The sequence below is a fragment of the Annulohypoxylon truncatum genome (genome assembly GCF_022578515.1).
Source record: "Annulohypoxylon truncatum strain CBS 140777 unplaced genomic scaffold F4807scaffold_12, whole genome shotgun sequence".
Lineage (NCBI taxonomy): Eukaryota > Fungi > Ascomycota > Sordariomycetes > Xylariales > Hypoxylaceae > Annulohypoxylon > Annulohypoxylon truncatum.
In genome coordinates this window covers 750,534-762,921 of record NW_025953798.1, presented here as the reverse complement: position 1 = coordinate 762,921, position 12,388 = coordinate 750,534, and the positions used below count along the sequence as shown (strand labels likewise).

The window sequence follows — 12,388 nt, the reverse complement described above, 5'->3', positions numbered from 1 at the left end:
TATTTTATTGGGAATGGGGGTAAAGGGGATAGAGGAAGGGGGGGTTCTAAAGGTCGAGGCGGTTTGGTTAGGGGGTGTAATGAAGTATGATATACACAATAAATCTACTCTATTTCTTGATTTGATTAATAGGGAGAGCATATTCGCTACATCTTGTTTGAGATATTTTGGATTTTTCTAAATTACCCAGGTAGTAGAGGTATTCATACCACGCCCGGAGGTAGACTACTCATGACGGCTTTATGATTACTGGTTACTAGTATAGAAAGTCTTATCATGCCATGAAAGTTCGAACTCGTCATCTAGAGGCTCTTTATGCAGCTAGATGAATCATGCCTAATGGAGAATTGTTGAAATAAGTGCCTTAATTACTAATAAATTATTAATAGGAGAAAGCTATCCCCTAGATTACTTAATCGACGCCCATTGCCCGCCATATTATGTGTAAGATGCCTAGTCGGGTAATTAGGGGGTAGTTTTCTGCACAGTCCAATGATCGAGCACCTCTAGAGGATGTCTTTGAAAAAGAGCAGTGCAGGCGCCACGATAGTGACCCGTGAGCGCTGTCGCGATAAATTTAGGGCTTCCCGTGGCGTCACCCGCAATCCATTGATAGGTACGTTACTAATCCATTCCTGCTACTCACCTCTGTAGCTATTTTCTAGTTTGAATCTTTCGCACAGAGGTAGCCATCTATCCCTGCGCCGACGATAGATGCGCCTCCCAGGATTTCACCATACAAAGCTTATAATTCTCCCGTCGTAAGATACCTATGAAGCAGGCGATCTAGCGAGCCAGCGCTGAGCCAAGCCATGTCCAGACGCTCCCAAAGCCGGAGTGGATAATCCGAGTATGGATGCATAGGTAAATAAGACTATTCGGGTATTCTAGCTTACATGTTCTATGAGTCAGTGCAACCATTCATCTTGGAGTTACAACTTTCTGTCGTATAATGCAGTCTACCTTCGTATTCTATGACTTCCCTAAACCAAGCTCCTTGATGATGATGTCAGCCGCCTTCTCACCAATAACCAAAGCTGTGTTGTTAGTATTTGCAGCAACAGTCTTTGGCACGATACTCAGATCAGCAAGCTTCAGGTTCTTGACACCATGAACACTTAGATTCTGATCTACAACCCCGTATTGGTCGACAGGACCTAGTTTGCAAGTTCCTAGGGAGTGCCAAGCAGATCCAACATTCTCACGGGCCCAGTTATCAATAATGGCATCGTCCTCGGCCGAGTACTCGATATCCTGCACGTTATCGAGGGGTGTGTTCGTTGACACACATGCTGCTTTAGACCACTCTGGGAAAGGCGGATGATGGCTAACCAATTCTCCACGGAACACGTCCATACGGCGTGCTACTTCACGCTGCTTTTTATATGCCCATCTGTGTTTCAGAAGGTCGATACACTTCTCGTCAGAGAAAAAGCCAGTTTCAAAATCGAGTGGGTCAGTCAACTTTGGTCCTGTAATATGGACATGACCTCTTGCGAATGGGTAAACAGTGAAGCTTGAGATACCGAAATACTGTCCTGGTGGAATCCCAGTAGGATCACCTGGGAAGCTGGTAATCATCAGCCTACCATACAACAGATGATTTGAGGATTAAACTCACCAGTTAACCAGCGACATCATCATAAGGGGTCTGTTCGGATTATCTCTGAATTCCTTGTTCCAGACTTCCTGAAATACGGGACCTAGAGAGGCGACGTCTTCATCTGTGGGTCGGAGTTTGCAAGTAACGTCCTGCGCGTTCCAGCCCAAGATCCTGTCATTGGTTTTGACTAACTCTTCTGCATTCAGAGCCCCTGTCAATATCCCATCCATAGTTTCTTCGGGAGCAAGGCTGGATTTGTAAGGATACACAATAAGATGGTGATCCTCGTATTCATGGCCAACGCCCGGGATATCGGCAACGATTGGAATGCCAGCACGACCTAAGACATCAGGATCGCCTACGCCGGATCTCTCGAGGACAGTTGGTGTTCCAAAAGCTCCACAAGACAGGACAACGGTCTTTCTGGCCTTGACTGTCCGCTCTGGGGCACTTTCTGGTTTGTAAACGACGCCGGTGGCTTTCCCGTCCTCGATCAAAACTCGGACGACTTGAGATTTGATGATTACGTGGAGATTGGGATGTAGACCATCCTGAAGACGGGGTCGCAGATATCGGCTGGCCGTGTCCTGGCGCTTCCCATCAGGTGAGATGAACCTGACCGCACGCTGGACGCCGTTGCATGCATCCAGACTCCCTAAATCTTCGATCTCTGGCCAACCAATTTTGTTCATGGCGGAAACGAAGTCATCTTGGGATTTTCTACCACAGAAGGTGCCAGTAGACACTTGGATTGGACCATCGGACCCATGAGTATCTAGTAGGCCAGGTCCATGATATGTTTCTAACTAAGAGAAAGTAAGTCTGAGCCCTTTGGGTTATGTCCGTAGAGTTTTGCGTGTAAACAAGGATGACGGTACCTTTTTCAAGAACGGTAAGATCTCATTAGCAGACCAGCCAGCGGTTTGCCACGAATCCCAATCGGATCGCTGGGCCCGACTGTACATCATCATGTTGACTGCAGAGCCGCCGCCGAGAACGGAGCCGGTGGGCACAATAATATCACGATTGCCTGTATGTTTGGATTTGTTGCCTTTGTAGAAGGCAGCTGTTGTAGTGCCTGGCCCAACATTACTGAGAAAGAATGCAGGGTAGTCGACCGCCGGATTACCAGCGCCATTTGGTCCTGCTTCGATAACCAATATTGAAAGACTTGGATCAGCATCGGCCAGCCTTGAAGCTACGATGCAGCCGGCGGTGCCACCTACGATAACTCGTTAATCAGCTAGTCGCCATAGAATTAGAGTCCTTAATAAATAAAACGGAGTCTATTATGTAAAATTCTTACCTCCCGCAACAATGATATCCACCGATTGAAGCTCAGCAGGTAGTTCACTGAATTGACCCATTTTGTGATATTATGATATGGGAAAGACATGTAAAACTAAGCACAAGTACTAGAGGGTGGACTTCGGGAATTCATAGCCCAGAGAAGAGAAAATATGTGGTATGATATTTATATATTGTCCAGTCCAGTTGCAAGTGTAACAGGGTTTATATAATCATGTACTATCAGTATAAAACAAAGCAAGGGATATACGTTAAGGCTGAGGGGTGAGATAGGAGTATAATTCTCTATCCTCATTTCCAAATAATGTCAGACCCGTTGGTAATGTTTTCGTGCGAGTACACCAACAATCCCACACTATCCAACGTCGGCCCCTCCAACTAGAGTTAAAGTAGAGATATGATTTGATTTTATGATCTAACAACGGAACTCAGAGCCTAGAGAGGCAAAAATGTTAGATTGGTTGATATGGCCCTAGTATACGCCTTGCAGCCAACATCTGTATGAATGCCTAAACACCATGTCTTGCTACTCCTTGGTTGAAGATCTGCCGTTCTGATCTAGATAGAAATTGCATCCTACAGAGTAGTTCCCCGTTAAATAACATAAGTTAGGTATGTACCAATTGCCATTGAATCTATGACATGTATTCGAAAAGAGGTGCTAGGACTGTGGGCACCAATGATAGACTCCATCGAAAGGGGCCTCCTCCAGCTTTGTGATATTGCTGAATATCCAACATTCTAAGTTTAGGCATTTAATTGGTCGACCGATTCGGCCTCCTAGATTCTCATAAGTTCTAATTGGTAAACAATCCAGGAGCGATTAAATCAAAGCTCGACGAGATGCTAAAGAGCGAAGCTTGGATAACGGATGCCAATTGAAGGAACATGAATCCAGTAGCCTCCCTTCACGAGCGATAAATTATCCTCATATGCTGCTAAACTTAGTTCATTCGAAGATCGTTAATGCTGGGGAGTGATTCGGACTTATAGATTACCCCTGATTCCTACCGACATACGAAGAATTATTAATGACCGCCTCTTCTTCAAGGCTAACATAATCTTTTTGACGCCACTAACTTCGTTGGAAACCTTCCCAAATAATTCATCGATAGTCATCTATTTCGATATATACGCCATAGATGGCGATATATACTCACAGTTGCACGACATTAAATTAAACAATCCGGTTGGTCGCCGGGGTAAAAAGCAAGATGGAATAGGAAGGTCTCGCTAAGTCAACTCTTGGGAGGCGGGGAAGCAACCGGGTCTTTCTTTTACAACCGATTGTATAGCGTCAAATATAAAAAGCCATCTAATTAATATCTCACCTATTGATATCCAAGGCTACATACATACCTACCTATCCATCCTTAGTTCAAATAGTCAGCCATGAAAAGCCTAATCCAAACCAGCACACTGGCCCTCCTCGCCCAAGCCGCCCTCGTTCCGGCGAGCCCCGCCGTCCCGCGCCAGGACTCGCCGTACGTGGGTCCGGAAAACGGGACCCTCGTGATCATCGGCGGCAACGCGCAAGATGACGCCATATACCAGCGCATCATCGACCTAGCGGGCGGGCCGGACGCGCCCATCGTCACGATCCCGACGGCGGACGGGGCGCCGACGTACGACGACGACGCCGCGTCGGCGGCCACGTTCCGGCGGCTGGGGGCCGCTAACGTGACGGTGCTGCACACGTACGACCCGCAGGTCGCCGACACGGAGGAGTTCGCGGCGCCGCTGCGCGCGGCCAAGGGCGTGTTTTTCGGCGGCGGCAGGCAGTGGCGTCTGGTCGACGCGTATGCGGGGACCCTTACCGAGCGGCTTTTCCACGAGGTGCTTGACCGCGGGGGCGTTGTTAGCGGGAGCTCGGCCGGAGCTTCGATCCAGGGGAGTTTCCTGGCCCGTGGCGATTCGGCGACGAACCAGATCTTGGTCGGGGACCACACGGTCGGGTTTGGGTTTCTGAAGAACGCTGCTATTGATCAGCATGTGCTTGTGCGCGGTCGCCAGTTCGACATGTTCGATATTCTTAAGGTGCAGCCGGAGTTGCTGGGTATTGCTATCGATGAGAATACTGCTCTCATCGTGTCGAAGAACGATGCGGAGGTGTATCGCGGCACGTATGTGATTATCTACGATGGAGGATTCTGGTCGAGGGAGGGGAGTGAATTAAAACACCTTCCGGATAGCTCGTCTATTTTCTACTTTCTGAAGGATGGTGATAAGTACGACTTAGGAAAGCGACAGGTGGTGGTCTCGGGAACGACCAATGAGAGTTTAGACTGAATATTATGGAATGAGTCGGGTAAGTGAAATACTGTGAGAGACAGGATCTACGCCGAAACTCCTCGAGCTTGTTAGCGAGGGCTATCTTATAAACTAGGTACTACTTAGTGGAAGTTTTGTACTTCAGCCTTGAACCAAGGAATAATTTGGTATCATGATGGCAAACATTGCAAAAATACTGTCAATTCATAATTAAAAGATCGTGACCTAGTCCGTTCGAGGCCTAACTATCGGGAGAAACCTCTTGTAATAGACCTTTGGGCAATTCCAGGAATTAGGAGGAACTTCCTCTAACATGGGATATATAGGTCGTAGATATTTCTATTATCAGCTCAATTCACCCTCACTTTCAGTCTCCCGGACCGACCATCGGACCACCCCCCTAACCCCCTATTAAGACAGCTAGTCAATGAACGTATACAGAATCCCCAAAGTCATTATTACATGCCTAAACAAACTATAACACGCTAATTAGATAGGCACCTACCTATTCAAAGCATAATCACTTGAAAAAAAGACGTTATTTTCAACATCCCCATCAACCCACCATCTCCCCCCTATCCCCCCTTACCTTCTCACCCCCACCCTCAAAACCTCGCCTGCACCTTCCTCCCAGTATCCTGCAGCGCCCACTCGCTATACTTCGACCGACTCAGCACCCTCCGCGCCTGCTCCGCCGTAAACCCCTTCGCCTCGACCGCCGGATTATACCCGAGCCCGTTGCGCTCACCCACCTCCTTCGAATCCAGCGCCTGCGCCTCCTCCTTATCCGGGCGACTGTACACGGTAACCACGGCGGCGCCCCCAAGACCCAGGTTATGCTGCAGCGCGAACCGCGTGCGCGGGACCAGGCGGTTGTTCGCCCAGCCGCGCAGGTGCCAGACCAGCTCGGCGCACTGCGCGACGCCCGTGGCGCCGAGCGGGTGGCCCTTCGATATCAGGCCGCCCGAGGGGTTCACGACGTACTTCCCGCCGTACGTGATGTCGCGGCGGCGCACCATCTCGTGCGCCTTGCCGTGCTCGCACAGGCCCAGCGCGTCCAGCGTCACCAGCTCGTTCGCCGAGAAGCAGTCGTGCAGCTCCACGACCTGGACGTCCTTAGGCGAAATTCCGGCCTCGCTGAGCGCCGTCTCGGCCGCGCGCTTGCTCATGTCGTAGCCGATGAGATCGATTGCGCTGCGGGAGAACAGGGCTGGTGAGTCTGTTGCCATGGACTGGCCTGCGATCAGGATCGCTTGGGACTTGAGGTGCGGGCGCGCGTCTAGGAAGTCTTGCGATACGAGCACCGCGGCGGCGCCGCCGTCGGAGGTCGGGCAGCATTGCAGCTTGGTGAGCGGCTCGTGGATCATGGGTGCCTGCATGACCTGGTCGAGGGTGTAGACGTCCTGGAATTGGGAGTACGGGTTGTTCACGGAGTGCTCGTGGTTGACCCTAGCGATCTCTGCGAAATCCTCGAGTTTGGCGCCGTACCTATGATGGGTCGTTAGTTTACCTATTCATAAGAATGTACTTTTTTTTGTTTTGTTTCAAGAAGAATAATTGGAAGAGCTATGCTTACTTCTCCATATATTCTCTCCCGGCATTGCCAAACATCTGAGCGGCGCCGGGGGCCTTTGTGTAACCCCGAGTCTCGGCCATCATCTTCCCGGAGGTACCAGTAGGGTTCTCCCTATCGTTGAAAAACGACTGTAAACTCCCGCGCATCATCTTCTCGAACCCCACGACGAGAATGCAGTCAGCACCACCGTACGCGATGGTATTCCGGGCCATTGATAAGCCGGTTGACCCCGTGGAACAATTATTGTTGACGTTGACGATAGGGATTTGGGTCATGCCAAATTGGTAGAAAACCCGTTGGCCACAAGTAGAGTCACCGTAGCAGTAACAAGCGATGCCCTGCTCAACATCGTCGTAATTGATTTGCGCATCGAGCATGGCCTTGACACCGGCTTCGAAGCCCAGCTCCGTGTAGTCGACCTTTCCTCGGGGCTTGATGAACTTGGTCATACCCACACCGAGGACGTATACTGGCTGCTTTTGTTTGGCCGGCATTTTGATGTCTGTCTCCACTTCTGAGGTTCAAATAACAAGTCCGAATATATCTTAGATGGATAAATCGGTATCAATTTCCAAATAGAATTAGCCCTAGAAGACAATGAAACAGTGAGACAGGTATGTCAGAATCTTGTCCGACCGCACGTCAGATCTCGAACACGGTTCTGGAGTTTGTGATATAGGGGTGTCGTCATAATAGGAATACGACAGATCGATAATTAAATAGGTCTGGAAGTTGTACTACGGCCGTATGATCCGAACTCCTTAAGAATGGATCGCCCCTGGCTACCTATGCAAAGTGTATCGGAGGGATGTGGGGAATAAGGAGCTTTCTCCACGCGGGGCCTAAAATCTGCCGAGGCAATACCCCAATTGGGAATGATCTCTATGATCTGATTGGCTGCGATTTATATGATTTTGTGTACCTAGGCTGCTTACATAAAGCTACACAGCTTATGTAACATTATTTCGCTAATTGTATTTATTATGGTGATATCGTGTCGACGATCAATATGTTGGGCTTTGTGAAGATATTGATTCGTGCTAGATTAAGGGATAGGAGCCTTCCAATGGTGGCCATGTAAGGAGCACATCAGATCCATATAAAACATAGTATCGGAGTCAATTCGTACATTACTACCTACTCACACAACTAATCGAACATGTGTATTTCTATCACTAGTATGATGTACGTGCCGACCTGGTCGGCTAGAAGCAAAAACAAACAAGTAGTATGAATTCGGTTCGGATTTGTTCTTCTTTCTTAGGTAAACCGTAGCTTAAAGTCATACGTTCAGGGGTATGCTATTATGCTACCTCAAAGTCATATGACAAACCAAACAAAGAATTCCTATTCCCAAAAGATGCCGTTGGGGTGTCACATATACACTATAAGTACTTTTTGTTGACTCTCATTATCGATCTTTTCCCATTTTCAAGACTCCTCTATGAACAGTAGCATATAGAGATATTTATCCCGTTTGTTGTCGTCACGATCCTTCAAAAGACACTAGCAAGATCGTGTTATGAAGATCTTCGGGACAGTGAGTAATTCTCTCGTAGGTAAACTTCAAAATTTGTGATATACGGCGTTAAATAGTTAAATATAATAGGATGAGGTATCGATTGAGGCGTACTCTTCCTGTGCAAGTGTATTTCTCGCTAACGACAAGAGGGTGGGACGTATAGATAGGTAGGTTTAGATGGCGAAGCCAGTTTTGGTGTTGAGCTCAAATCCATCGTGTAAAATGTATTGTTTTGAGCAACATATGGGTAGAAACTCGATGACCAAGATTTCCTCTCAATGGGATTCCCTAAACGCATTGGTGAGCATCCCCGAGAATGGTGCAGCATTTTCCAAGTAGATAGCTTTAAAAGCCTCGATTCGTTCAGTCTCCGGAAAGGCGGGTGGGTGGGTCTTTAGGGCACAGGTATACCGAAGAGCGAGAAAGGTACGCGGAAGGACGGGGAAGGTACGGTTTTTCGGTTTCAAGACGGTCCAGATTGGAGGAGCGGGTTCCAGAATTCCATGTCCCAAAGGGCAGCCAAGTCGTCCGGTACCTGACTAATTAGACTGGCTTCCTCGGTAGCGGTTTTCGGGTAGAAACATACAGAATTAGGAGTCTCCGGCGTCGTCATGAAAGGTTGTATATGGGTCACGAAACCGGTGGGCTGTAGTGCGTTCAACTGTACTGACACAGGCGATGGTATAATCTGCGATACAAAGTAAATAACCTGTCATGAAATGTATGGTTAAGAGGTATTCTCACCGGCATCGAAGCGATATTCTCTTGGTTGGCGTGTATCGCTTGCATGCCCGCATCCAAAATTGCCTGCAGACCCAACTTAATAGCTTCCCGTTTCTGCTCCGGTGTGCCACCAAGAGAAGTGTTGAATACAACCGTAAGCGAGACTACGTCTCTCAAATCCGTCCCGATCTCCCGTATTCGTTTGTTCATAGTATCTAGCACCTTTTGTACGATATTTTTTAATCGCGGTAAAGACAATAGAACCGAACTCTCGGACGCAATAGTACACGATTCCTCGGCAGATTCTGATTTGATGATCGAATCCAATGTCGACGGTGCCGGTGATCCGGGGCCATGAATAGATTGCTTCATGTAGTAGCAGATGCTAAAGGCAGCTTGGAGGATTTCTTGTTTGAGGACTAATTGGTGCATATGCCAGATATGATGGTAATCCGGAGACGAAGGATCTAATTCGTCTAGGTAGGAGAGTAGGACCATTGACGACCTTAGATATCCCGTCATGATTTGTTGGGGAACATCTGAATCGCTCAAGGCGAAGGGTCGATATAGTGCCAATAAGGGTCGACGACAATGCATGTCTAACACAACCCTCGTCATCCACCGCCGGCGAACTTCTTGCATATCATTTGAGTGAGTTGGTGGAACGATATACCTTACATCTTCAAATACCCGTTCTAGTTCTCTGCCGAGTTCCAGGACTTGTTGGTAGTCCTGGAGACTGTCGGTGCGATTGATTACATCAACAACCCTAAAACGCATAGATAAGGTGCTGGCAGCAAACACCTGAACACGTGAGTCGGTATCCTGGTCGATGGGTTTCGCAGGAGGGAGTTGATCAATATTCGGGTGGATATCGGCATCGTCAAGGTTTCTAGGGGGTTGACACGTAAAATCGCCCTCCCGGATGCAGCAAGGGAGGTTACACTGCATGGACATGTGGACGTCCAGCTCGAGTATCGTGTACCATAACTTTCTCCTCTGTTCAGCCCAGAATGGTGATATCTTCTGTCCGAACTCAGACGGGTCTCGATGAAATCCCATAGTCATCGCCATTCGTACGATGAGGCCGAGATGCGTCCAAGACTCTTGGTTCTGTGGGTTAATCATCCTTTGAGCCATGAGTTGAAGGATCTCGGTTTGGAGAGTGCTAAATTCGACCAATTGCTTTCCCCGAAGACTGTCGAGCCAGGTTCTTACAAGAGAGCTAGCTGTCGGGATGTGAATTCCTTCTCGGTCAGGATATTGTCCCTTCCCAGCACCCAGATACCGATACCCAACACATAGTATCGAGAGAAGTTGAGGAAGGAATGTGTCGGGCTGAGGTTTGCCTTCCCAGTACTGATTATACTGCCTCATGAACGAGGTGATATGTAGGACACGATATATAGTCTCCGATCCACTCAGATATATATTAAGTAACGTGTCACAGACAGCCTTGCTCGGCAACACATCGGCCATCCGCTTCTGAATCGGCGTCATCGAGTCCACGAACACAGTGATCGGGGCGATGGACTTGCGATGCTCATCCTGAAGAGCCTTATGGATCTTCTGGATATTCAGGAACATCTCCCTGATATCGGCGGACTTATTCCTACTAAACATAAAGTCCTTCGCCTCATCAAACTAAGACGAAGTTAGACGAGACACTTTGGCGGAGCCATGAGACAAAGCTAAGAAAAACTCACGAGATTTACCAGAACACGTGTGCTCATCTGACCGAAAAACCTCGACCGCAATCCCCCTTTCACCGTCAACCCACGAATAGTCAGCGACGATGCGGTCGGCCTCTGCGCCGGCGCACTACTAGACTCCGCAATCGACGACGTCCTCGACAGCATCTGATGCTCGAGGCGTTCGAGCCTGGCAGCATGCTCCTCGAGAACGGCGGCGTATCCGGCATCGGCGCTCTTCTGGCCGGGGGCCCCCTCCTGACTATTCGGCAGCACCGAGACGGCGCTGCGGTTGCGCTTGACGGTCCTCTCGGGAGTCTCGGCGTCGGACCCGTCGTCGCTCAGGCTGACGACCTCCCCCTCGGCCGCGTACCGGCACGAGCGCTGCGCCTTCTGGCATTGCGAGCACGGCGACCCGCGGTCGCACCGCAGCTTCCGCTTCCGGCACTCCAGGCAGCTCTTCACGGGCCGCGGGCGCTTGACGCTGCGCGACGGCGCCACGAAGCTGTACACGGGGCTCTTGGTCGTGGTCGTGCTGGACGTCGGCGACTTCTCGTTCTCCATTGGCTTAGGTAAAAAATTGGGCGGGGAAGGGGGGGGATAAAGGATGGGTATTATGTATAATAGCTATGGATTGGTATGGGGGTGGGAAAGAGGGAAGTTCCGTACGAGAGTTTCCGTATATTGGAAACCCCAGGAGCGGCGTCTCGGCCGAAGCTTTTCAGCAAGATATGGCGGAATGGGACGCGCGCGCAGACGGACTCTGAGCGGTGAAGCTAAGCAATCAAGCACGACGACCCGATTCCGATTTTAGGCTTAATTAACGGTTTCATGGAGGTGAGTAGGCCAAGCCAGACAAGCAGACCGCATGACGGTAGAGGTCAGCGTGTCCGTGTCTGGATGATGCTGCTGGCTATAGAGCGGAACCCATCTGATGACTAAAAAAATCAGAGAACAGCTCCTCTCGGACGAGACAAACAACACGCTACTAGTTAAACCACTATGCAAATCGCGGATTAAAGAGCGGAGATATCTGTTACGAATTATGTGAGGGAAATAAAAAAGTGAAAAAGCCCGTTCGAAGTCTTAGAAGGATCCAAGCTAGCCAAGCCCAGTCTCATCAATCATCAGACTAAAAAATGTACCTAAGTCAGCTAAGTCCTAAAGCCATCCAAGTGTCGGTGTTGGGAACTTGGAATAGGAAATAAAAATAAAAATAAAACAAAATGAAGTTACTAGGTCGAAAAAGAGATGGCGGCCGCCGCCTATGGAGTCATACTACATACTTTAGATCGAGTTCGTCAGGGCTGCCAGGGTTTCCTTTTTTTCCTTTTCTTCTTTTTCTTCAGCGAATTGCCCAGTGTCCACCACTCGCTGTCAACACGCACATAAGCCAGAATAATAATTCCTACATGCCTACCTAGGACAAGTCTAGAACTTCGACCGAGCATAGCAGCGTGCCACGTGACCGAATCCTCCCATCACCCATCCTTGGATGGGGCTTGGAGGCGCCAAGAATTCTTCACGAGCCAGAGCGAACCAAAAACGAGCCAAAGGGGAGCAGGGGAGAGAGGTGAGGGGCCAAAGAGTGCTTACCCCTGGACCGCTCTGCCCGGCAGAGCGTCGCTAGTCTCGGCCGGTTCGGGCGTAGCTCGAACGGGCACGCAATAAGTCTGGAGGCGCCAAGGCTCACA

At 49.3% G+C, this 12,388-nt stretch overlaps 4 protein-coding genes across 4 annotated transcripts; 1 reads left to right on the top strand and 3 right to left on the bottom strand.

The window, feature by feature from the left end:
- Positions 1–947: 947 nt before the first annotated feature.
- On the bottom strand, positions 948–2,970 carry F4807DRAFT_467046 (alcohol oxidase; the record flags this gene model as incomplete). Its single annotated transcript, XM_048002442.1, has 4 exons — positions 948–1,570; positions 1,622–2,409; positions 2,482–2,825; positions 2,910–2,970. 4 exons carry the CDS (start codon positions 2,968–2,970, stop codon positions 973–975), a joined length of 1,791 nt encoding a protein of 596 aa, XP_047855265.1. The 3' UTR covers positions 948–972.
- Positions 2,971–4,303: 1,333 nt separating this feature from the next.
- On the top strand, positions 4,304–5,200 carry F4807DRAFT_459582 (uncharacterized protein; the record flags this gene model as incomplete). Its single annotated transcript, XM_048001393.1, has 1 exon — positions 4,304–5,200. One exon carries the CDS (start codon positions 4,304–4,306, stop codon positions 5,198–5,200), a length of 897 nt encoding a protein of 298 aa, XP_047855264.1.
- Positions 5,201–5,778: 578 nt separating this feature from the next.
- On the bottom strand, positions 5,779–7,531 carry F4807DRAFT_422511 (thiolase-like protein). The gene is made up of 2 exons (XM_047997685.1): positions 6,759–7,531; positions 5,779–6,670 (listed from the first exon to the last, which is right to left on the bottom strand). Exons 1-2 carry the CDS (start codon positions 7,250–7,252, stop codon positions 5,788–5,790), a joined length of 1,377 nt encoding a protein of 458 aa, XP_047855263.1. The 5' UTR covers positions 7,253–7,531; the 3' UTR covers positions 5,779–5,787.
- A 1,241-nt stretch (positions 7,532–8,772) lies between these two features.
- F4807DRAFT_57811 (fungal-specific transcription factor domain-containing protein) lies at positions 8,773–11,695 on the bottom strand. Its single transcript, XM_048003220.1, has 2 exons — positions 10,710–11,695; positions 8,773–10,647 (listed from the first exon to the last, which is right to left on the bottom strand). The coding sequence occupies exons 1-2, from the start codon at positions 11,256–11,258 to the stop codon at positions 8,938–8,940; spliced, it is 2,259 nt and encodes a 752-aa protein (XP_047855262.1). The 5' UTR covers positions 11,259–11,695; the 3' UTR covers positions 8,773–8,937.
- Positions 11,696–12,388: the final 693 nt, after the last annotated feature.

What these genes read in the sequence shown, in the direction of transcription:
- F4807DRAFT_422511 (XM_047997685.1), bottom strand. Translation starts at nt 7,252, where the DNA reads ATGCCGGCCAAACAAAAGCAGCCAGTATACGTCCTCGGTGTGGGTATG. An exon ending in GGGAGAGAATATATGGAGAA is followed by an intron (nt 6,671 to 6,758) that starts GTAAGCATAGCT and finishes GACCCATCATAG; the next exon opens with GTACGGCGCCAAACTCGAGG.
- F4807DRAFT_57811 (XM_048003220.1), bottom strand. Translation starts at nt 11,258, where the DNA reads ATGGAGAACGAGAAGTCGCCGACGTCCAGCACGACCACGACCAAGAGC. An exon ending in CACGTGTTCTGGTAAATCTC is followed by an intron (nt 10,648 to 10,709) that starts GTGAGTTTTTCT and finishes ACTTCGTCTTAG; the next exon opens with TTTGATGAGGCGAAGGACTT.